The sequence below is a fragment of the Mchenga conophoros genome, linkage group LG6 (genome assembly GCF_057382185.1).
Source record: "Mchenga conophoros isolate Kocher_MC1m ecotype Shallow Benthic linkage group LG6, M_conophoros_male_GT1.1, whole genome shotgun sequence".
NCBI lineage: Eukaryota > Metazoa > Chordata > Actinopteri > Cichliformes > Cichlidae > Mchenga > Mchenga conophoros.
In genome coordinates, this window is record NC_140531.1 from 23,860,888 (window position 1) to 23,885,711 (window position 24,824).

The 24,824-nt window shown below is 40.3% G+C and overlaps 2 protein-coding genes across 7 annotated transcripts in view; one reads left to right on the forward strand and one right to left on the reverse strand.

Moving 5' to 3' along the window:
• Nucleotides 1-1,992: 1,992 nt before the first annotated feature.
• On the reverse strand, nt 1,993-15,251 carry n4bp2 (NEDD4 binding protein 2). Of its 2 annotated transcripts, none has more exons than XM_085276909.1 (16): nt 14,860-15,251; nt 12,777-13,770; nt 11,439-11,563; nt 10,904-10,992; nt 10,607-10,683; nt 10,348-10,488; nt 7,399-10,061; nt 6,873-6,958; nt 6,395-6,440; nt 6,005-6,228; nt 5,779-5,903; nt 5,549-5,675; nt 4,229-4,402; nt 3,923-4,091; nt 3,092-3,215; nt 1,993-3,005 (listed from the first exon to the last, which is right to left on the reverse strand). In XM_085276909.1, exons 1-16 carry the CDS (start codon nt 15,098-15,100, stop codon nt 2,960-2,962), a joined length of 5,451 nt encoding a protein of 1,816 aa, XP_085133035.1. In that variant the 5' UTR covers nt 15,101-15,251; the 3' UTR covers nt 1,993-2,959. The 2 variants fall into 2 exon arrangements, with proteins under 2 accessions (XP_085133035.1, XP_085133034.1); XM_085276908.1 differs by having other exon boundaries at nt 4,229-4,405.
• A 1,493-nt stretch (nt 15,252-16,744) lies between these two features.
• pds5a (PDS5 cohesin associated factor A) overlaps nt 16,745-24,824 on the forward strand; it is a 31,165-nt gene continuing 23,085 nt past the window's right edge. For 4 of the 5 annotated variants that reach the window (XM_085276910.1, XM_085276913.1, XM_085276912.1 and 1 more), the window contains exons 1-2: nt 16,745-16,881; nt 17,794-17,943. In XM_085276910.1, the coding sequence (XP_085133036.1) occupies nt 17,833-17,943 (111 nt within the window). In that variant the 5' untranslated portion in view covers nt 16,745-16,881; nt 17,794-17,832. Of the gene's footprint in view, nt 16,882-16,953; nt 17,110-17,793; nt 17,944-24,824 lie in introns of those variants that run through there. The other variant, XM_085276911.1, reaches the window with a different exon arrangement.

Below are 24,824 nucleotides of genomic sequence, written 5' to 3' on the forward strand. Positions count from 1 at the left end.
TGGGAAAAGTGGGATTTTACAGCTTTAAACTATAAAGATTAAATAAAAGGCAGTGTTGGTTGAAACTGAAGTGAGTTTGAGTAATATAACAGATCAAAGGAGATGAATTCATTTTTTTATGTGCAAAAACGTATTCAATTTTTACTTTTGTTTCCACATTTTGTTAACATTGCGAGTTAATGGTAACTTTAAATTTGTACACAATGCGTTGACAATATACTTGTGCATTGTACAATGTGTGGACAAATTAGGCAGCATATATACAGAGACAAACCCGTCAACGTGTGGACAGGAGTGCGTGTAGATGGGTGCGAGCAAGTGTTATGTGCGAATGTGTTTTACTTAGTTCAGTGTGGGAACAAGAATGTGCAAAAGGGAGACGATCGAAGTGATTTTTTTTTTTAAACCTTCTTAAAAATGGTTTTACCCCTCTGCGCGTCTCCGCGGCTGTGCGATACAAAACCAAACCACCATCAGGGCCCTCTCTGGCAGCTTAGGCAGGGTCAGCGATTCTTTGGTTAATTCGTTGAAACTGTATTTTGAACTTTGATTTACTTTCATATCTATCTGAAGAATGCACAGTGAGTAACCAATATCAGACTTGTGTCACGATACCTTAGCCTCAATCAAAGATGTTTATTTACTTGCAACACCTGTTTCCAAAAAAAGATGTTGTGTTATGAGTAAATTGACAGAACCCAATTATCTGACACATTTTTATACATTTACATGAAAATAGTTCAAAGACAACCTATAAACTTGTCTTTGTTGTTTTCTTTATGCCACTTCAAAATTAGTTGCCATTATTACTTAAAAAGAAACAGAAACAGTGGCAACAAAGACTAAAAACTTGTTTTATGCTTTAAAGAAAAAGAGAAGGTAACATAAACCCCACAGGTAATTAGGTTAATTGGCATTAGCTTAGTAACATGACCTGTTACACCATGACCTTTCACTGATGTGAGGCTGCTGGTTCCCCTAACAAGGTCCCCTCAATTCACAGTTACATAGAGCACAGAAGGGATAATCCTACTCTTTATACTGATCTAATGTAGATGTGACAGTAATGATTTAATCAGGAATGAGTAATATAATTAAGTAATGTTGATTACTTAATTACACCTCCCCCCCAATTGCTTGTGATTTGTTGGGACTGGGTTAGGATAGGGGAGGTTCAGAGGATAGGCGGGGAGGAGGGTTTGCTCATGAAAAGGGGCAGTGAATGTATAAAAATCACTGTCGTTCATAATGTATAGAGTTAACTTGTCTTTGATTTTATAAAGTATGTGTGGAGAAGAACAAAAAAGATGCTGAGAAGTGTGTAGAGAAATGGTTTAACAAAAATGTTTTGTAGTGTAAATTTATCAAGAATTTGGGGATTTCACAATTTAAATACATGATATGATGAAAACATTCAGAGCATTTGGGGAAATCTTTGTACACGAGGCACTAGGTTAAAAACTCACAGCACTACATGGCCACAATCTTCAGCCAAGTTTTTTTTTTAGTTGAAAAATACAGCAAGGACTCAGATATTTCTGTCTCTACAAACAAAACTTTAAAAATTACCATAAAAACAACTAAAAAAGAAAACAAAAGGAAAAAAAAATCTGAATTTGAACTAGTCTTTGAAAATCATGCACACAGACTGAAGAGGAGCAGGACCACCTGGCATGTTATCTGTGCACCGATCAAAAGCACACATACAGGATAGCATGAGCAGTTTGCACATGTGTGAAAACAGCACTGTTGCTAAACTATATAGAAGCATTGTGAAGGAAAAAAGCATAGTGCGTAAGTTTATTTAAGCAAGATAATACCACACCACATACTGCATTTATTTATAGCAGGTTTGCTCTGTAATAACAAACTGAAGGTGCTCAACTAGCCTGATGACTGTAACTTTAAAATATAGTTTACATATTAGAGATCTTTTATATTTGTAACTTATTCAAAAACGATAAATGTAAATCACTCACACAAAAGCACAGAAATATTAAACTGTAAGTTTTATTCCACAATACCATGTCTTCTTTAAAAAAAACACAAACCACCAAATACAAAAATACAATCTTCTTTATAATTTATGTGGTCTCAACAATATGTACATTCGGTAAAAGCCGTCAACACTATTGTTACACATTTTCTGAAAAATATTATAGAGAAGCTATTTTAAAACTACAAAACTAGCATTCGAACCATTACAGTACAGCTGCTGCAAAATATGGCACAATGTTTAAAAAAAAAAAAAAAACTACAAGGAAAAGCACTGGAAACAATCTTTAAACTTAGAGTTCATCACCTGAGTGTCAATATATTAGCAGCAAAACATTGTTGCTTGGACTTGCGCAAGAGTAAATGAAGAGCACTGGGTTGCAGAAGCAGCTGCTGAGGCAAAAAAAGCGATTTCTGCAGAAATCACAGTGAACGTTCTTCAAACTGCTCAATGACACCACACACTCTCTTTCCTTCTGAGCACTGGGCTTCATGAAAAAAGCATCAAATTATTAAACTGTGTAAATATTTTTGTCATATCACTTAAAACCCTGGAGAGAAACCTCCAAGCAGACAGCATGCCATCAGGTTTGAAATAAAGCATTATAAAACACTTACATGTTTAAACAATTAACAACTTAATTGAAATGGAGATTTTTAATCTTTAAAAAGATTTCTTAAAAATACACACTATAAAACAATTAAATATAAAATATGCACACAATCCGTCTTTACAAACACAGCGTTTCACACCATAAACACGGGAGAAAAACTCGAAAGGGAGACCGAGTGAGTACATATCAAAAAAAAAAAAAAGAAGCTGAGACAAGACTGATGGTGGCAGAGAATCATACTAAATAAACGGTAACAGTTGTATTGTGGCGTCGTAGAAGTGGAAGGTGAGAGATAAAGAGAGTGTTGTCCTCCATAGCAGCTTCAGTCTGAACACAATAAACGGATTCTTTCACTTCAAAGAGACCAACACAAGACCCGGCTTTGGCTCAGTGAACCTGAGAGATGCAGAGATACGAGAAAATGTGGGTGAAGATGAACATGTAAAGCATGCAACATGTCTTGAGTGTGCGTGCGTGCATACCTGTAGTGTTTGTTAGTGAGGTAGTCTATAACAGCGGGACGGATGCGTGCCACGCCCCCCTGGCTGCGGTTCCCTCTTCCTGTGATGACAGACAGCTGAGGTCGGCACAGACCCTGCTCACACTCTACGCCGAAAGAGGCCAAAGAAGAAGAAGCACAAGCAGAAAGTTACAGTTTACAGCAGTAATAACGAACGCAAACTCTGAAGGGGTAACTGCGCTTTCTAACAAGCTGCGTGGTCAGTGTCCTGCTGGGTAATGATGTACACCACCGGCGCTTGTCCCTGGTTAGCGCCTGGACTCGAAGCAATATCCAATCACTTTTACACATTCAGTTCAGAACATCTCAACTTCTTCTTTTCTTCGTTACAAACCGGGTAAACTGTAGTACAGGTGTCAAGTCTTTTTTAAAGTAAAAGCGATTTTCAGACATGGAATATGTAACTTTGCTGGGGGGGGGTTTACACATGGCAGCCACCACACTTGTGTGATCTTTAGCACCTGGTGACTGAGAGAAAGGCAGACATGAGACGGGGGCTGTGATAATATATGTACGTACTACAGAGGCTGTAGAGCTCGCTAACATGTTTCTCCTTGTACTGCTGCAGCTGTTGCACTTTTCTGATAACATTTCATTCAGACTTGGGCTCTGTTGCAATGTTACTCCGTCCAATAATGAGGTCAGTGGGGAGAGGGTTTCACCTAAATGTCCCCGCATGGGACTATTCTGACATGAGTGACGTGTTCAGTTGCCACAGATTAACATTAAGGAATTTGTGAAAAGGGCATCTGTAACAAGCTAACGCTTACTGAATAGATAATAGTTTAAGCACCTTTGGTTTTGTCCAGTAAGACCTGAGCCAGATGTTCCAGGGCCTCATTGACATGTAACCCATGGAGGTCCAGGATATTGCTGGGCAGCAGCGATGAGTTGACCCTTTCAAAAATCTGAACTGCTGCACGGTGATTAGCCTCACGCATACGCTGGCTATGGAGGTGCCCCTGAAAAAGCAGAAAGAAAGACAAATTTAAATAAAAAGCCACAAATATATTTATTTAATTAGATGGCAGTGACATGCTACACATTCAAAAACAGTAATAATAAAATGTTGTGCTTCGTGTTGTGCTCAGTCACTCACCTGCTGTGCGTAAAATGAGGCCACTTCTTTGCGTCCTTGCTTGTAGGCCTCTGCAGCCTTAGCAAAGCTCTCGAGCTGTCGGCTCCTCTGCAGTCTGGCCTCGGCCCTGAAGTCTTCATAATCTGGATCTTCTGTATCCTGATAATTGGGTACGGCTGATTCCACGGCCCTCTGCTTCTGACAAATTAAAAGAGCAGAGTGATCAAGACACACTTAAGGGTGTGGAAAATTAAAGGCGACTAACTGTCAGCTTTCTGCATTTGCTCAGATATGATGTTGTACTGCAGGTAAACCTATTCTATACATTATTTCTTTCTATTTTTCTGGGGAAATGGGAAACAGGTGCAGCGATTTATTGGAACACATGGAAACATACATGGAAATGCAGTTTATAAGTCAAAAGAAAGTCAGTATGTGTATGACAACCTTTACCTCCAGACCTATGCCAGGTCTTTGCTGGATATTTTTTTCCTATTTTTTAAGGACATGACTGTCAAATACTGTTCAATCTGATAGAAAAAAAAGAACAGGTGTTGGCTTTAAAAACTACTTGTGCAGTTTCTTCAGTTTTGTTTTGTTTTTGTTTGTTTTTTTTTGGGGGGGGGGAGAGATAAAATGCAAACCAATTCCATAATATAAGTTTTCAGCTGGTAAAAAAAAAAAAGAAAACATTTTTTGCCAATCGAACTGTTATCTTTGGCATTTTATGTAAATTTTACTAAAGATATGAGAACAAATTACGTGTTCTGCTAGTAATAACATGCAAATTTAAAATGGATTATTTGCCAAGTTGTCTTATGTGTTATGGTTTCTCCTTTTTTAAGCCTTTTTTACACTTCAATGATTCATAGTACAGTCTTCAGTGGCTTAACAAACCAAAAAAACATTCCTTTGAAAATGATTATGTACAAGGACTGGACTGAAAATGAGAGAAAAGGTAGCCAATGTTAAAAGAAAACCCTGGAAAGGCCTCCAGAAAGTCTGGAGAGCTACTGTTCAAGAGCACTTTAAATAAATTAGAAAAAAAAGGTCTGGCTGCTACGAGGCAAAGAAATGACTGGTGGCTCAAGACTTTTGCACAGTACTTCTACAAGTTGAATCTCACAATTCAACTTGTCTGTATTGTAAAATGATAATTGTAGAGATGTTGCAATAAAACAGAAAGAGATTTCTCCGACATCCAAATATGGAAAATACAAACTAAAAAGATCGAGACTAATTAAACAGTTCATGTTTTCCCACCTGTGAAACAGATCTAATGTATACTGTACATGTGTTCAGTGCTCCGTTGTTTTCATTCTCTGCCTGTGTTGTGAATACCTTTTCCCTCTCCTTGCTGGCTGGTCTGTGGTGGTCAGAGCGAGGAGCTTCTGGAGCAACTACAGTCTTCACAGGCTCCTCGTTCAGCAGAGAACGAAGAAACAATTCTGCCTCCGTGAGGCTGTAACTAAACAAACACACACACACACAAAGAAAAAGACACATTAGCCACTAAAATCAGTACACCAACTAATGTTTAGAGGACTATAAAAAGTTAGTTGTTTTCTCACTTGTGGTCCCTGAAAATGTCCTGCAGAAAATGCCTGTCAATGGTGGGGAAGAGGGCATACAGCTGCTTCTCTTTCAAAAGTGCGGCTCCGTTACGTTGGTCAAGGTCTGCACGACTTTTTCTGGTCTAAAAGAGAGCGTTGGACTTTAAGAAAAGGATATCAAGGCAGAACAAGATCATTAAATAAAATCTAAAGAATCTGCAGGTGCAGTAGGCGTGCGCGTTACCTTCTCTAAGTTGTTCTGCAAAGCCTGTTCTTCTTCCATAATCTCTCTAAGAGAGACAAGCGGACGGGACGCATTCCAGTGATCCATGATTGGCATTGGACCGCGAGGCTCTGGGTGGCTGCCCGCTGACGTGTACTCATCCGTGCTGATCAACACGTTTGCTGACTGCGTCTGGTCTCGCGACCCGGTTTTTCCCGTCTGTGAATCACCCCAGTGTACCGAACCTAACAATCCAGAAAAACTGTTAAGTCTGTGCATGTTCACAGACTTAACAGTTCACTGCATATGCACTGTCAGCATGTGTATTGTATTCAACAGAGTATTACTCATATGCTGAACAGATTATTCCTGAATGTTATTTAAGAGTATTTTGGTGTGTATTAAACTTACTTTCCTGAAGCAGGTGAAAGGAAAGAGCCGCTTGTCTTTGACTTTCCTGAAAAACACAAATTATACATGAACGCACAATAATTCACACACAATATGAACATAAGGCCCGCAGGCCAGAACTGACCTGGCAAAGAATAAAGCCCAGTGTACAACAAAATATGAGGTTATCAATTTTGGACTTCTAACGATTTCTATTTTATTTGTTTTACACCTTTTCCTGATGATAAAGACCCCCCCCATAGCCATTAATTCTATATTAGTGTAGTTAAGAAACAGATAAACAATTAAATAAAAAAAGGCTGTTGAAATGACTTTTTTTTTATCTTATATTACCGTATCTCGAGAATTAAATGTGTAGTTAACATCTTTACACAGACAGAAAGTGGAGTTTCACTTGTCTGGCCCATTTAAGATTAAAGCAGGCTGTTGATATCTCGGTATTAGACCTAATGCAGGAGAAACAGTAGTTTAAACTCACTTGGATGGTTTCCTTCCACTTCTGGTGGAGCAGCTTAGCAAGGTTCAAGTCCATCTGCACTGCATAGTCATTTGCAGAGCACGAACCTGAATAAAAATCAAGCAGGACATATACAATCATGTCAGTTTGGAGTAGCAGAGAAGAATAAAAATACCACTAAAGGCATCAGTTGGATCAGTTACCAGAGTACGAAACACTGTATCAAACTGCAGAACCAGAGAGCGACGGGAACACTTTTGTAAAAAAAGAGAAACGTGACATCACACCCAGATTAACAGAACACCTGTTTGGAGCTGCAAAAGAGTTTTCTATGATTATTTTACAGTTACTTTACTCCTTTTTGGTGTATACAGCTGAATGAAACAGCATCAATGCAATTTAAGAGGCCATCTCTAAACCACATGCTTTTACTGCATCTGTAAGAATAATGATATAACGCCCCTCTTCACCCTGGCTTCATCCATGACCAATCACAATAAGGCTTTAAGTTTGACATTTCTTGGTTGAAAACCTGTGTGTTAGTTACCTGGGTCTACTCCCACAGGGCCAAATAGTTCAGTTAACTGCAGTGCCAGCTCAGTGGGTAGTTTCAGCTCCACGCTCTGAATATCCAGGTGATGTCGGCCTCGTGTCTCCTCTCCCCTCTGCTTTTCCTCTCTCTCCTCTCTCTCCAGCTCCTCCAGCTCAGCCCACAGCAGTCGGTTCATCTCTTCCATGTTGGCAATCTCGTCCTCAATCTTAGCCCCTGACATTTCAATTATTGCATTATCTGAGCTCCCACCCCAAGCTCCTCTTTCCTGGTCAGACTCTGATATTGCTTTGGGTTCAGCGCTGTCACTTCTCTCTCTTTCCTTTACTGATTCGGGAACACTGAGATCTGTTTCAGGGGCTTTTTCTGAATCTGGGATTGCATCAGGATGGTTTGCAACCAGAACAGCTGCTCCTCCAGAATCGGACACATCTATATTATTTTGGCTCTCTTCTGATTCACTGACTGTCACACTGGGTGATTGCTGGGTCTCCACCTCAAGCATAAATGGCTTTTCCTTTGGCCAATCTTCAGGATGATCCTCATCCAACATATTAGGATACGAACTGCTTTCTACAGCCTGACAGGAAGCAGCACACAGATCAGATGTATCGTTGATGTGAGCTTGACCATCCTCCTCTTCGCCATCTTCATCTCTAAAGAACCTTTCTCCAGAGTCCAGCAGCAGGTTGGTGGTCCACTCTATGTCTTGACTGCACTTGTCATACAGGTCTTCTAAAGTGTCAAAGCTAACGAGCCTAAAATGACGACTGAGAACACGCAGGCTCTCGAGCCGGTTTTGAGTCAACCCGAGCTCTTTTTCCTCCAACTGTGTGCCTTTCTCATGCACCACACGGTAGGGTACCTCTCTGTGGCCAGATGGGTGAACTGCATCTGCTGCACACACGGCAGAGGAGAGCTCTGGCACAAAACGAGAAGAGTCGCCATACAGGACTCTGATGTCACCAGTGGCCACAGAGTCGGCTGAATCATCGGGGTTGGTTTGACGATTGAGACGCCAAAGAAGGGCAAAGTCTTGAGGTTCTGTCTGGGTGAAGCAGCCAGTATCTGCCAGAGGTGGCTGCAGGGATGCCTCAGATTTAGACAGATCCAAGTTTGGTTTAAGATCAAGAGTAGTGTTCGCATTAAACGTGGTTTCACCAGCTGAGCCACTACGGCAAGAGTCTGGGTTTTGAGCTGTGGAGTTGGGACAATCTACGGACAAGGGGCAGTTTTGAGTAAAGGTGAGTGCGAGTTTGCACTGCTTCCCTGACCTACGACCCTGACGCAGTTTTCCCTCCTGACCACCTCCGATGGAGGGGCTGCTTTCTGTTTCCACAGAGCCTTCACACACAGGACTCTGACACATTTCACTCATATATGTACAATCAGCCTCTGCGGCAGTCTCTCGGTCATTCTCAGTGCATTTACTCATATCCACATGAGGAGTGGCCTCATCTTCAGTACTGTGGCTTCCTGTATCACTGTTACATACATTTGACTCTAAAGTTTTGGAGCTGTATAACAAATCTGTGGCAAGAGCTGAAGTTGGATTTTCTTTATTGGCTGAATTTAGGTCTGCAGTCTCTGGCTCCGTAGTATTCCTTTCCTCTTCATTAGGTCCTTCGTTCTCGATTTTAAATCCGTCCGAATCATCAATTCTTGATTCCTGGCCAATACAAGAGGCGGCAGCCTTCCAGTCTAACACACAGTCTGGTAAATCACCTCTGCTGACATTAATTGTGTTCTTGTTTCGTTTTCTCTCTTTACTGTTAGATCTGCTGCTGTGGGATTCCTCAGAGCTTCCATCTGCCTCATCCTCTCTCTCGGATCCTTCTCCAGAACTCAGAGAAAGGAAGGGAGAGTGGGAAGAGCAGGTTGAAACTGTGGCTACGCCAGTCTGGATGAGATCAAGAAGCTTCTGAACCTCAGTTACATCCGGACCTGGCTGTGCTGGCTGTGCTCTTATTGCTTTTTCATAAACACTGGCTTCTTGACATGCGTCTTCATATTCCCTTCCATGTACCTCATATCTTTCTCTTTTTCTTGCCTCCCGCTGCATTAGAGGCCCTTCACATGGCCAGTCTTCCACAAAGTTCATCGTTTTAGGCGTGACCTTCTCTTCTTCGTACCTCACCACCTCGAATCTTTTTACTTTCTCCTCTCTTATCATTTCCTTCACCTTTGTCATGCTGTCTACTTGGTTAGTGTCTTTCACCAGATCTGCAGGCTCCATCCTCCTGCTTGGTCTTTCTCTCTTCACTCTCTGTCCAATAGACTCAGCGAAAGCCACAGGAATTTCATCCCCACACTGATCTTCATTCATCACCGATTCTACAATACAGTCTGGCATTCTCTGCTCTAATACCGGGTGATTTCGCTCTAACTGAGCATCTAGCTCAGAGTCTAATTCCCCCAAATTCATATCATCATTTTCATCAGAAGCTTCCAGGCTGTCTGTAGGTTTTTCTCCAAGGTGTAAGTTGAGAGACTCAGTGGATTCGGGGCTGCCTTCTCTGGGCATTCCCACGTCTCCAGAAAAACCAACAGACGACACATCTGGGAGAGAGGAAAAGCGCTGAGAGGTGGATGTCTGACATCCTTCAGCTAATCTGGGCTGACCTACAAGGTCAGGACAAGGTGCTTCAGAAGATGCGAGCCTAAAGGAACAAAAAAGATACGCAGGCATGGTCAGACGTTTACATACATTTATCATGGGCATGAATGTCTGGTAATTTTGGCCTTTTAATTATTTCTTTCAATCAGTCTTTTCCCAGAAAGGAATGATTGTACAGCATGCATCTTTAAAGACTTTAAAAATCAAGAACTGAGTGCAGAAGTTTAAATTCATTTAGGATTTTCTCTAAAACTCACACACAAGCTCAAATATACACATATAACATAATTTCTCAGGTATATGAAATGGTAATTTTGAGTGAAACTCACTGTGAGATTCTGTTTTGCAGAAGAACCTGTCGTTTCCGTTCAGGCATCTGTGAACCCATGATGGACTGGACTGTGACAAAGCGCTCATATCCTTCAAGCATGCGGCGGACTGTGTCCACGTGTACGTTATGTGTAGTACGCCTGCACAGACCACCAAAAAAGCAAAGCTGAAGGGATGAAATTTTTTCAAGCAACATTTTCAAAAAATCCGTTTCTATACTGAAACCATAGGCTGCTGTAATTCCTCTGTTACGCTCACCTCACCAGTTCTTTGGGTTTATGTTTCCACCAGGTGTCTGCCTCTTTGAATAGTACCTTATAGTCATGTTTTAGCGCCTAGGAAAGATTAAGGGAAAATCTTTTTGTGTAGTTCATAACCAGTTTATGCATACTTCAATATCCAGCCACTTATTATAATAACTACACCCTAAATGTTCAGTTTGCCTCTAGACTAAACTGGACTGCATGTCTGAAAACACATATAGTAAGCAAAAATACGTTCTTAAAAGCCTTTGCCCATTTGCAATGTTGTCTCTTAAGTTTACTGATGACTGACCTGTGCAACATATGGTTTCATCTCCCAGCCCTGCATGTTGGTATTATCAATGATGATGGGATTATTCCCCTTCTCAAAAGCCTCCTTAGCTGTGGGACAAGAATAAGGGAGATAAGCCACAGTGTGATTGTTCCAATAGTACAACAGAAGCTGAAAAAGCATAAAGCAATCAATAACAGAGACTTGCTATCAGTGTGTGTGTGTTCCTGTCTAGCTATCTTTGTGAGGACCGAAATCTGCATTCTACTATACTTGTGAGAACCAACGGTCACTTGTGAGGACACACTCACCGGTCCTCACAGGTTTGAAGGCCTTTTTGAGGCTCAAAATGTGGTTTTAGTGTCAGGGTTACAATTAGGTTATGGTTAGGTTTAGGGTAAGGCATTCATTTTTAATGATTAGGGTTAGGGTAAGGGGCTAGGCCATTGACATAATGGTTTCCCTAGCCGCTAGGGAAACCATTATGTCAATGAAGGTCCTCACTAAGATAGCTGAACGGTTAATGGTGTAGTGTGTGTGTGTGTCTGTTGTTTACCTCGTTTATGGTTCCACTCATGGGCCTCCCCCAGGACAGTGGGGTCAAAATTATATTCTCCATTGTGAGTGAAATAATCGTCGGTGCTTAGTACAACTCCACCAGGGTTGTTCTGTAGCAAGGCTCTGCAAAGACACAATGAAGTGTAAATGCAACACAGCTGCTGATTACTGTAGCAGAAATCATCGACTCCTCCGGAACAGGGGTTGCTGAAGTGTTGCTTAGATTGTGTCTCTGCTGTTTCAGCATAATACCGGCTTTGTTGTAAACTAGTGGTGAATCATTCCTCCGTTGACCAGTAATCTTTTTTTATATTTAGATAATGTGAACATTTTATCATGTTGGTTGTCACTCTGGAACAGAGTCTCTTCCCTGTCTTTAAAACATCCAACACAAGGTTGCAACATACTATGCAACTAATGGAAACAGGCTAAAGTTGTGAAAGATTTCCAATATTTCCTACAGTGCTTGAGCAACAGTTCTCCAGACTTTCTGAAGGTCTTTCAAATCAGTTGCTTTTTCACTCATCATTATACTGAACCATTTTTTAGTAGCAAAAATATTCCTCTAAAAACTCTCACCTATGAATCATCCGAGCATGAAAATGGGTGTTGTGTTTATTAATAACAGATGCTTTAGCAAAGAAGCTATTTTAAATTGTATCATTAGGCTCTGTGCTACCAGCAGCCTGATCCTAGCCTTTAACAAGCCTGGAGAACTAATTCTGAAGTAACAAAACTACAAGAAAGCTTGCCTAAGAGACCAAACTGTCTTGGAGAAGAAAAGTGGTCATAAAAAAAATGCTACATTTCAAGTTCCCGAGAACAGAACAAACTCTGTTTTTGGCTTAAAAACTGCATTTCACTTTGCATGTTTGAATAAATTGCTGCACCCATTTCCATATTCAAAGAAAAATGGACAAATGAGTGGTGGCACAAGACTTTTGTACAGTGCTATGTTAAAATTATATGTCAGTAATTTAACAAAAAATATTTTATCTTTTCTGGTATTTTTTTTAAGATATTTAAATTTCACTGTTAAAGTATTTTTTGTAGCACTTTGTAGTAAACTATGAAGAGAAAAAGGAAGATAAACAAGGCAGCAGAATCTAGGTTTTGCATATATATGTATGAAACAAGGAAAAATTACTATGCAACATCTTGTTTTTGTGTGTTGTAAAAATAGAAACCCCACAATTAGTTGCTAAAAGCTCAAATCTTACCAGCCAAGTAATCTAAACTGAGCACCTTATTGGCTGATTTAAAAAATTGGTTTTCAGAAAAACCTCCTGTTGAACAGCTGTTACTATTACTTTTTAGGCCATCAAAACATTCCTACCTTGCCAAGGTGGATTTGCCAGACCCCGGAGCGCCCCGCAGGAGCACAAGCACCTTCCCTTCCAAACGAAGCCTGCTGTTGCGGGCAGGAAGCTGTGGGGGAGCAGGCTGGGCCCAAGACTTTGGAATAGTAGCAGAAGGTTTGAGAGGTGCTTGAGAGAGAGGGCCATGAATCAGATAGGGGGCAGACCAATATGAATGTGTGTGAGCCACGGGGGTAATAAAGGCTGGCATCTGGTTTCCATGCATACGAGGAGAAAACACTGGTGCCTCCAGGTTCCAGTGTTTTGGAACCTGGTCGAGCTGCTCCGGATTCAGCGTGTTCATCTTGGATCTCGCTCCTGTGTCAGATTGCATGGCCCCAGCGCTCTCTGAAAGAGTGTGTGTCAGGTCTTCCTTTTTATACACCTGGAAAGCAGAGGGACGCCCTGAAGCTGCCAGGTCCAAGGCAAGTTTTGGGGTGTTTCCAGATGTTTCTGTTGTCAGGTGTCTGAAATCCAATACAGGTTGCTGCCCTTCTGTGTTCTTTTGTTCCCATGTGCTGAGCTGGTCGAGTGGAGAAGAAGCTCCAGATTTATGCTCTATGAAATGTCCTTCAGGGCCAAGCCGCTCAGCAGAGGGCTCTCGAGATCCATGGTCCAAGCTGGACTGAAGCAACTCAGGGAGAGCTTGCTGAGGAAGTGGTGGTGGACAGAAAGAAGAAGAAAGCGATGCACCAGAAGATAAATATTTGGTGCTCTGGTGCTCCTCACCAACATCATGTTGCGCAGCTAGTGTCTCTAGCTCTTGATCAATCAGCAGGTCAAGCTCTTCTGTCAGCAGGTTTGAGCAGGGAGGAGAGGAAGGCTTCTGTGAGGGTTTTGAGGGTTCAGAAAAGTGCTGTGGGGCAAGCAAGGCTGCAGCAGTGCGCTCAAAGCCAGAAACAGAGGGTGGGGCAGGGACTGTGTCTTCAGCAGCCACAGAAAGTTCCAAGAGGGAGTCCATTGCATGTTCAACTATGACACAAAAAGACAGATAAGAGAAGCAGAACATTTTCCTGCACAATTGAAATGTGTTAAAACAGCACTCAATATCTGAGTGCCATTTTAACACATTAAACGACTTATACAGAGCAAAAGTAAAACCACTGATTTATTTACTCACTGTAGAGTAAAATCTATGGATCAACCACACCATAGAAAACGGATGATTTGTTACTTGGTAGCTATGAATCCATAAGTTTGCCCTTCAGTGACTTTACATGCTCAGAAGGTCAGAAGAGCATAAGCAGACCAGGCTGTCAGAGGTTTATAAGGAGACTCGTCAGAAACAAATCTGGATTTTTTTCTGATTTTAGACCTTAGACAGGTGAAGCTGTTACACAGAGTCACAGATGTTGGGTAAATCATTTGCTGGACAGCTTGCATCTTTAAGTTGGATCTGATAATGTTTTAAAGCATGCGTCAGGCTGTGTGTTGACTCAGTTTGTTTTTTATTTTGGCATCAAACCGTTTTAATGACATCGGATGGAAATGTAAAGTTTTTGTACTAAATCTGCTCGCTGGGTCTGTTTCTCCTAATTTTACCTGTTCAGTCGCCAACTTGGAGGTGCAATGATGCATTACTGTTTTCTTTTGGTTTGACCATAGCTCTTATTCTTGTATCTTTATAGTGATTTCTTTAGGTTTTTATGATGTAACAATGAATAAATAGCGACTTGTATTGCAACTTGTCTTCCCACACTGACTGCGCAAAGTGTGTAATAAAGGTCACTATTTTTTGACACCTACACGGACTCGGCTGTTTTTCCTTCTTACCCAAACTGAACCAGACGTAACAGATCCTTGCCCATCCCTTGCACCTCTGCTCCTGGACTATTTAAGGTGCGACTTTATCCAAATTACAAAATACAAATTACAAAATGACTGATGGTAGTCTTTGTGCCTTTGTATTGTTATATGTCGGTCTTGATCTGCACTACAAAGCATAGTAAAACGCCTCAGTACTATCAGAAATGCATGACTAAGAAGCTCCACAGCTAACTGGTTAGTCAAGTTACAACAAATACCTTTCCCAAAAGTGACACAGCACGTCTGTCACGTTACCTTTGAAGTCACACTCGGAGAGCACGATGTAAATAACTTCGGGGTCCAGGTGTGAGAACATCTCCTGCATGCTTCTGACGATCTCATCTTTGACGGTATTGGGTGGAAAGTTGCCGGACATACCACCACCGTATCCCTGCTGTAGTGGGTAGCCCGTGTTCTGACCGAGGTTTCCCCGCTCATTTGCACCGCCGTCGGGGAGCCTGCCCGGACTCTGGCCATTTTTCTTTCTTCGAGGCATTCCGTTGATCACCAGCTGCTCTCATTGGCAGCTAACAGAGCTAGCCAAGTAGCCTATGACCTACAGGAGGACGGTTCAAAGCTGAAAACATGTTGTAGCTCCAAAGTGCAAAAACTCTGTAATGCTATCTAATAGCAGTACGAACGACAACACAATTGCACCGGAAGCAACACACCGGAAGTCAAGAGGGTAACTTCAAAATAATAGTCTGTTTCTCAGTACTCCTACTTGTTATTGAGAAACGCCCACAGATTTCCATGGCCTTTCAGAAAAATGTCACACCCTGCTGTGGAAGCTTGTTTCCGCCATTGAAAAAAAAATATATATCCATAGCTCAGAGTTTCGGGTAATCATACGAAAATTCGAGTTAATTGTAAATTAGATATAATTATATAATTTATATTTTTTAACTTAAACATCTGAGAAAATGCCTTGCAATTTCAAATTATCAAGTCAAACTTTGAGAACTATTTTTTGGGATTTATTATAATAGTATATAACCATTAAACACTCTCTTCACTTCTAGATAATGAAAAATATCCTCATATTTTTTTTAATCAGTATTAATTCCATATTAATTAACACTGAGAACACAAATGCACTCTGTGCATTAAAAGTAGCTGTAGGAAAATGCTTGTGTGTATCGACTGGATTTGCACATTTCCCAGACTCACTGACAAGTCAGCCTTCATAATCCCCATCCAACTCTTCTCTTGATCTCTGTTTTATTCTTAGCAAGCTTGCAATAAATGGATTCATTTTTTATTGTTAGATTTTACTTTATTTCCTTTTACATTGTGGGTAGTTGTACTTGCAGGTGCAAATGCAACGTATTCACATTTATATAGCACTGTTCCATTTTTTAAAATACAAATCCGATTTTATCTATATGGTCCTGTAATATCTTATTCTATACACTAACCAGACTGGGATGTCAGGCTGTGTGCGGGAGCCCACTGGATGACTTGGAGCAAGGTCAGTCCAGGTATACTGCAATGGGTCAAACATGCAAACTCCACACAGATATGTCCCAGCCACAATTTGAATCAGAAACTTTATTTATCTGCGGTGTTAACCACTGAATCACCATGCCACCCTATTTCAGATCATGTGTCTGAAATGAATAATCATATATGTACCATATAGGATTACTCATATGCAGTGTTACTATTGTGTTTTTAGGAGATTCATTTATGATCCTTCAAACACACAGATAGGTCAAGGTCCATCTTGAATATCTGGAACTGGGTCACATTTGGCCCAGCACAACCTCCCTGTACAAAAAAGTATAGTACCTGCACAACTGTCTAAAATACTTTAGGTCACTTTAGGAAAAGTTAACAAATTTCAGGCTTAAAAAAGCAAATTTATGGTGGTTTGAGCATATGTCTCAGCATTTGTAAGGGTTAACCCTGTTGCACATAACATTTATATACAATTATATTTCCAGTGTTTTTGTCCATGAATACTGTGTGTATGTTATTATATGCCAGTTTAGATAAAATAGTATACAGATTGCATTTAATGAGTTCAAAATGTTCTTTGATATAAGTGCACTTTAAGGATAAACCCACAGTGGGTTGAGGAACAGAAAGTGTGCCAGCTATCGGTTACAGACTCCCGCCATGTATGTGGTGCAGCAGTACCCGTCTGAGACCGAAGGGGGCGTTCTGCACCCAGCCTTCACACAAACAGCACTGACTGAACGGACAGAGAGCTTTGTGCCGAAAACTAAGCCCAACCTGTGTCAGACTAATGAATTAAAACGGCCTGTTTAAGAGGTAAATACTACCGAGGAAGCGCTTGGCAAACAACCCGGGGTTTGAGTCGCAGTCGTATATTTGAAAGTAGAGTCATTTTGCATTTGTTAGGGTGTTCAAAATCATCCGTGGAGCAAGTTGGTGTTGAGAGAGGAGGGCTCAGGGCGACGGTAGCAGCAGCCCTTCTTTCGCCTGTGAACTAGCGGCAACACGGAGCGATGCTCGGAAGTTGAGAAAAGACAGTAACAAGTAAATTAGCTTCATTTTTAAACTTCACAAAGTAGTTGCATTAGTTGTAAAGCACAGGAACTGGCCACGAGCATGGCTATTTTAGGCAAAGAGGAGAGGATACTTAACTTCCTCTGTGATTGTAGCTGGAGATGTGATGGGTACCTGAATAGTTTGCGGCCTAGGCTAACCAGTTAGCTAACGTGTACTAGCCGCTCGATGCTAACTGCTAACATGACTTCCTTCCCGCAAAATGCTAACCGCTAGCTAGTAATGTTTGCATTGCAGCTAGCGAGCTAATGTAATAACCTGTATGACAGTAGATATAGACCGGCGCCTCTCGTGTTATTTAAAGTGATTTTCAAACTGTTTAACTGTACGAATAGCTGTGATATTACCGAAACAGCAGCTGAGATCGTTTCTGCATCCAGGCGATGATTTATGAGAAATCTACGGAAAATGTAGAGCTGATGTTTATTAGCTTGCACGCTTAGCATGCAAGCTAATAGTATGCACGATGCTTGTTTACTGCTTGCTTTCTGTCTAAAAAGTTAACCGGATTAGAATATCGTTAAATATACAGGTACGGTTTTATCAGTTTCAGCAAACAAAATTAATGATTGGCAAATAGGGAAGATGCTTAAAACGAGGTTTTGGTAAGTGCGGTAGCATGGTTGTGTTGAACTTTTGTTTTCTGACCCATAGAGGCCAGTAAAAGACCGTGTGGACCATATATCAACAAGCATGGAGTTCCCGCAACAGCAGAAACCGGCGGGGGAAGGAATCATCTATCCTCCTGGAGTTAAAGAGATTACGGACAAAATCAGTAACGATGAGATGGTCAAACGATTGAAGGTATGTTTAGTGGGCTTTCTTGCTCTAATAAAACACAATTTTCTGCTGCCCCTAACGTAATTTAAGAGTGTCCAGCCTGTGGCGCAATGCCAAAAAATCCTTCTAACTTTGTAAACTGCTCTATATTAAGTCATTATTGGCCCTTGTTGTCTTGGCTCTTATTTTGCTTGTAAACAATACTCCTTGTCATGTTGTTCCTACCAGAGTGTTTTTAAATTTGAGTGTGACACCATACAAAACAGGCGGGGGTATTGTTCATAGGCCTCAACATTTTCTAGGCTTTCATCCTATCTCCCCAGGCTGGAAAAATGGAATGGTCCCAAAATCTGAATGCAAGAAAAGCAAACATTACACACTGAAGCTATTTTTACTGCTGGTGAACAAAACAGAACAGTGAGTCATGTTTAAGTGAAATTTAAGAAGAGAACTGCAGTAATAAAACTGATTATAAACAAGAGTATTTTGACCTTTGTGGATGTAAATAAAACTTGAGGAGTTACCACATCTTTAAAATATGTGACAGCTCTGAACTAAACTAAACTAAATAAACAATAGTGTTAGGCCATACTAGAAGTACCTTTTATCTATTTTATTAATTTGGGGAAACTGTGTAAGCCCATTTTTCATACATTTGTGGGACTAAAATATATACACTCAATGGGCAGTTTATTAGTCATCCATTTAATTGCTTGTTAATGCAAATATTTGATCAATCCCATGGCAAAAACTCATTGTTTTGTAAGCATGTAGACACGGTCAAGACAATCGTCAGAACATGACTTAAGTGAAGAAAGATGATTTAAGTGACTTTGAACATGTTCGGTGCCAGATGGACTGGTATGACTATTTTATAAACAACCACATTTTACAGAGAATTGCAATAAAAATATCCAATAAATAGCAGTCCTCTGGGTGAAAATGCCTTGTTGATGCCAAAGGTCAGAGAAAAATGGTAGGACTGCTTTGACCTTATAGGAAGGCAATGGTAACTAAAAATAACCATTGATTATAACAAAGGTATATAGAAGAGAAACTCTAAACCATTGAGACATTGAACTTTGAAACAGATGGGCTACATAAGACCACATTGCCTGCCTCTCCTGTCAGCTAAGAACAGGTCATCTGACTGTTGGGGTTTGTCTGTATTATTGTACAGTATTTACTATACAATATTATGCACCTTAAGGCGATTTTTGTTGTGATTAGGTGTTATATAAATAAAACTGAAATGAAACTGGGGCAGCGTGGAGTTTGCATGTTCTCCCCATGTGTTTGCGTGGGTTCTCTCCGGGTACTCGGCCTCCTCACACAGTCCAAAGACATGTAAGAAGTGGGGTTAGGTTAAATGGTGATTCTAAATTGCCCATAGGTGTAAATGTGAGTTTGAATGTGGTTGTCTGTCTCTATATGTTAGCCCTGCGGCAGACTGGCGACCCTGCCTTTCACTATATGACAGCTGGGATAGGCTCCAGCTCCCCCACGATTCTGATAAGGCTAAGCGGAAGAAAATGAATGTAATGGAATGAATTGTAATTGAAACTGAGTTCCACAAAAATAATGCAACATAATATTACCCAACATAAAATTTGAGAAATTTTCTTAGCACACTGTGGGCCTCTTAGTATCAACTAAGACTGTTTAAACTCAACAACCTTCTTGATTATTGTTGGTGTTCAGCTCCATCCATTTATGAGCACAGTATATCAATCGTCTAATGGTTGCTTCCAGCAGGACAACACAGCATGTCGAATTATCTCACCGTGGTTTGTTGAACATGACAATGAGCTCACTGTAGTCAAATGGCCTCCAGTCACCAGATTTCAGTCAGCTGTGTCATCAACTGCACATTCACCTGAGGATTTTAAAATAGAACAAAGAAAACTGACAGGTCATTATTACATTCATTATATTCCTGGCCAATTTGTACCCAGCAGCTATGCAGGGACATTATATTATATATCAGTTGTGATTGTGGCCGCCTGGAAATTTCCAGATTATCTTTCTTTAGCCCTGTTTGTGGTCTAACCCTCACCTGAGGGAAATGGGAGTTCCTTAAGTGCTCACTCCTCTGTTGTGTTTATCTGTTATTTGCTAACTGTGTCTGGAATTCAATCTGAGTGGACATTTGGATTTTAGAACTTATTTATTGGTAGCTGCTGCAAGAAGTAACTGCATCCAAGGCTGACTTGTGAATTAAAACAGTAAAGTTTTGGACTGGAGAGCTAAGCAATAACCTAGAGCTCACTAGAGAGTACTGTAAAGCTAGTGGTGGCTGAAGATTGTGGCGAGTTCTCTATAGGTGTATCACTATCAGTAAATAACACTTAACACTGCCGTATGGTTATTCATTATAAAAAATACACATTAGAGGTGTTTTAATTGTGTGCATTTAACATTTATATCCACAATTTAAACAGTCAGCAGTTTTAAAGTCAGCATTTCTACTTTTTTTATTCAGGGGTCCTGTGATTCCTTTTAATCATATTAGAGTGTTTACCACGTTAAAAATGGTTTCCGGACAGCAGAGAACTGATTAGAGTGACCATAAAGAACACAACCCCTGGCCTTGTCAAGTAGGGCAAATGTACTGAATGGCAGGGTGCAGACTGTATAAGACAGATGTGTGCAACCGTTTAACCTGTGCTGGATCGGAAAGTTTGACATTAGATCTGCAGTAGGGGTTGCATTGTACTGTGCTGCCAGCAGAGAAGTTAGTGTATTTTGTTTTAGAAGGGTTTTGATGTCATTTCCTGTCTTTAAATTTTCTAGACTTTGAGTTGTGTGGTAAAATTATATAGTCGTTGTGTATTTTCTAGTTGTAGGTTGCACAGTGTTTGTGATATATTGTAGGTTTGTGTTATAGTGTAAATAAGTACTATATCAAACTCTTGATTGATGTGAGACCATGATTGTTCCACATTTAAAAACAGCATATTACTTTTGTGACCAGTTGTGGCTGCAGGTTTCTTCCTGTTAAAAGTGAGTTTTTCCTTCCCACTGTCACTAAGTGCTTGCTCATAGGAGGTTGTTTGATTGTTGGGGTTGTCTCTGTATTGTTTAGGTCACAATATAAAGTGCCTTAAGGTGACTGTTGTGATGATTTGGCACTCTATAAATAAAATTGTATTGAATTGACATATTGGCTGCTTTCAGTCTATTAAATGGTACTTCATAGGTATTGCTGTCAAGGTAGCCTGCCAAACCACTCACTGTGTTGATCTGTTTGTCGAGAAGACATTATCTCTGGCTATGAGTTAAGCTTGTGTCGATCCTGTGTAACACGTTCCACAGATTTCAGGCTGAAGTCCTGGCAAGTACGGTAGTGCAGAATTAGAATTGGAAACCAGGTGACTCAAAGTGATTTAGGTGTAATCTGGTACGTGCAGTGCTTATGTAGCTGTATTTTTTTAAATGCCTTTTATTACTACTGAGCATTTATTTTGTACATGTAGTCCTAAAAAATATCAACATGCCTCATTTTAGAATTTACTAAAAAAAAAACAAAACCTGGGTTTGGCTGTTTAATAACTGAGAAATGGCTTTACACTTAAGGCATGTTTAAAAAAAAAAATAGCAGTGGTGCCTATTTCTTGAAGAAATTCAGGTTTCAAGTAGGGCTGGGCGATATGACCCAAAATTCATATCTCGATATTTTTTAGCTGGATGGCGATATAAGATATATATCTCGATATTTTTTTAAGCCATAAAGTAAGAACAAAAAGAGAGTTCTTAGTTAAAGCTGTGTCCCAGATGTCACACAGGCACTTTTATTAACATACAGCACAGATGTACATGAAAAATTACTCAAAAATAAATTATGAGCATTCATTAAATAATAATGCTCCATGAATAAAATAAAACAATGTTGTTTTTGTGCATAACAAAGAGCTCACAATTGTGCAGTCAAAATGTAAACTAAAAGACGCTGAGCGTAATAACAAAGACAGACAGATTTCACAGCAGCTCTATTTCCAAGTTTTACTGCGTGACTGACAGCCTGGAGTTTGAAATCCACTTCATAACCACGTACGTCTCTTACAGGTGCTATTTATGGTCCTTATACACACACAATACGGTAATATTACGTTGAAGCACAGTACGTATCACTCCGCGAGGCTCCTCGGTAGCCGTAATGCGCCGACAATCTATCAAGCGGTGCAGCTCCGTAGCTGACCAAAATCGTACTCAAACATTTTTGACAGATTGCTGAGCGCCGTGTTCCACATAAAATCGGCTCGCGGCCATCAAGCACAACCAGAATTCATACATAAGGCGCGCTGTCAACTTTTGAGAGAATGAAAGGATTTTAGGCAATGCAGCCCGTAGGGACTAGCGCGGTTAGCTCGTTAGCATGGTTAGCTCGTTAACACGTTGACGCCGTCCAGCCCCACGCATGGGGTGATGCGCAGTAACTCGTTAACGGAGATTTGCCGTGTCCATCTTGTCGCTGCCTGCACGTGAAGCGATGGGGGAGGAGGGGGAGTTGTGTTCAGTGAAGGATAGAGGCGAGGCGGAGTAATGTTGCGTAGAGATAAAAGTAGACGAAAGAGAGGCAAACTTGCGGCTCCACAACTATAAGTATAATGTAACATAGGCTATATCGATATAAAGGATATTGTCACATCTTATATCTCGTATAAAAATATGTCGATATGTTTTAAAAACTCGATATATCGCCCAGCTCTAGTTTCAAGGATAAAATGTTATGCTTTATGCAACATTGGTATTCATCAGATACGTCTAAAGCACGCACTGAGAAAATTTGTTGTGATTCAGAATTTAAAGGAGACGGAAAATCAGTGCCAATATCTGTCCTTACTCATTTTCTCCTATTTTGACATGGCTGCATTCACTTTGTGAGCAGCAAAATGCTTCATGTGTGGGAGTAGCTTACAAGCTGACTCTGTATTAGCCAGGCTTTAAAGATGAATCAAATGGAAAATGGCTATCTCATCCTGTAATAAAACCCTATTCAAGTTGTTGGGATAATATTAATGTTTTTATTTCTATTTATTTATTTTAAACAAGCTTCATATAACATATCTTTTTTTTATTGATAAAGACACATAACAACTTTAAAGTTGTTATGTGTCCTTCCCAACAAACATTTATGGCTTTGGTTTGGGGACTTTTAGTGACCTTCAAATCCAATGCATCCTTATGGGCTCTGCAAGAACAGTCTGCTTGAGTCAAACTCTGCCACCATGCGCTGGCACTTTGACCATTATTTTCACCACCACAGTTTTGTTTTTTTTTTTTGTTTTTTTTTTTTTTGTTGTTTGTTTTTTGTTTTGAACTGTTTGTCTTTATTTCTGTTAATGTTAATGTTAATCTTAGTAACATGCCGTTACTAAGATTAAAAAAAGCATCGTGTACAGCATCTGCTTATCTGTGGTTTTTTGCTTGGGTATTTGGCAACTTGGAGAGAAGGATTTTGGGTGTGCAACCTATGCAGATGTGCTTGTGTGCAGTCCTTCACAAAGACCACAGCACATAGCACCATCTCCATTGGGCTATGTGTAGGTCGAATGGTGACTGGTCAAAAAGTGGACCTGAACAGGAAAGGGGGCAACAATGGAGTTTGCAGAGAAGGAGACAAGTGCATAAGAAGCAGCATGAAAACCACAAAGTAGCTGCAGGGGACAGATTTTATTGTTTTTAATACTTCAGCTATTTATGTTATGACATCAGTCCTCTCTGTGGTTGCCTGAAAGACTAACAACAACACAAACAAGAGCAATGCTATGCATATGACCTAATTGCGAAAAATTTCTTTATTCTACAGTCACACTAGGAAAAACTGTTGTTGGAGACCATTGCGTGACCACAGTTATTGTGACTATATGCAATGAGCTTGTGTACTTGTTGCCTTTGAAATGGTTGCTTCAAAGATGAGGACCAGGTCTGAGATCACTCGCAGTTCGTTGATGCCTTCAAAGCAACTTTAGGTGTCCCTCCACAGTGGTTGCTTCTCTCAGCGCTGTTACATCATCATACAGATGCAGACATTTATGCCCGTTGTTAAGGCACAAGAAGCCACAGCGGTATTCTCCTAAACAATCGGTGTTGCCACTCAGACAATATTGCGTTAAACGCCCTGATAAACGTGCATAACTGACCGACGCACAACAAAGATTGTCTCGCGATACAGGATGTCATGTCAAAATCGTGACTTGGCTAGCATAAAAAGGCCCTTAGGTGTGTTAAGAAAGTAATACAACAAGATTGAGTCAAGTTGGCAGTTGTAATCTGTTTTTGATAAATCGACAAAAACTTCAGATCTATTGCCATCTGCATGCACAGAATTTCACATTTGCGACTTAAACCTCTTTTCTATTACTACCTAATTGGGTCGGTTCACTATGACTCACTTCAGCTTTCAGGGTTTTTCATTAGGTCATAGTGTCTGGTAGGGCTGCCACAAACGATTATTTTGATAGTCGATTAGTCACCAATTATTTTTGCGATTAGTCGACTAATCAGATTGTGCATCCATTGGACATAAAACATACAGCTTATTGCACCAGTAGAGCAGGGCGATATGGCCAAAAATATTTATCACGATATATATTTGAAAATTTGCGATAACGATATAACTGACGATATAATTGATGCGAGACAAAATACAACTCCACAACATTACTAGCGCAAAAAGACAACCTTCCATTTATTTTCACTTAAACAAGAAGCTGTTTTTTATGTACATTAAAGCTTTATAAAAATGTAACAGTGCAAATGCAAATGCCTTGCTGAAAGTTTAACCAAAAGGCATTTCCAGTAGAAATGGGCTGACATATCCTGAGCATAACCATGTATAATATCCACTGAAGTTAAAAAGAGGTGCTTTGCAACATTAAACTGCAGTGTGCAGTACGTATTTT

What these genes read in the sequence shown, in the direction of transcription:
- n4bp2 (XM_085276908.1), bottom strand. Translation starts at nt 15,100, where the DNA reads ATGCCTCGAAGAAAGAAAAATGGCCAGAGTCCGGGCAGGCTCCCCGAC. An exon ending in CTCCGAGTGTGACTTCAAAG is followed by an intron (nt 13,771 to 14,859) that starts GTAACGTGACAG and finishes TTTGTGTCATAG; the next exon opens with TTGAACATGCAATGGACTCC. An exon ending in CCCTGTGGGAGTAGACCCAG is followed by an intron (nt 6,959 to 7,398) that starts GTAACTAACACA and finishes ATTTTTATTCAG; the next exon opens with GTTCGTGCTCTGCAAATGAC.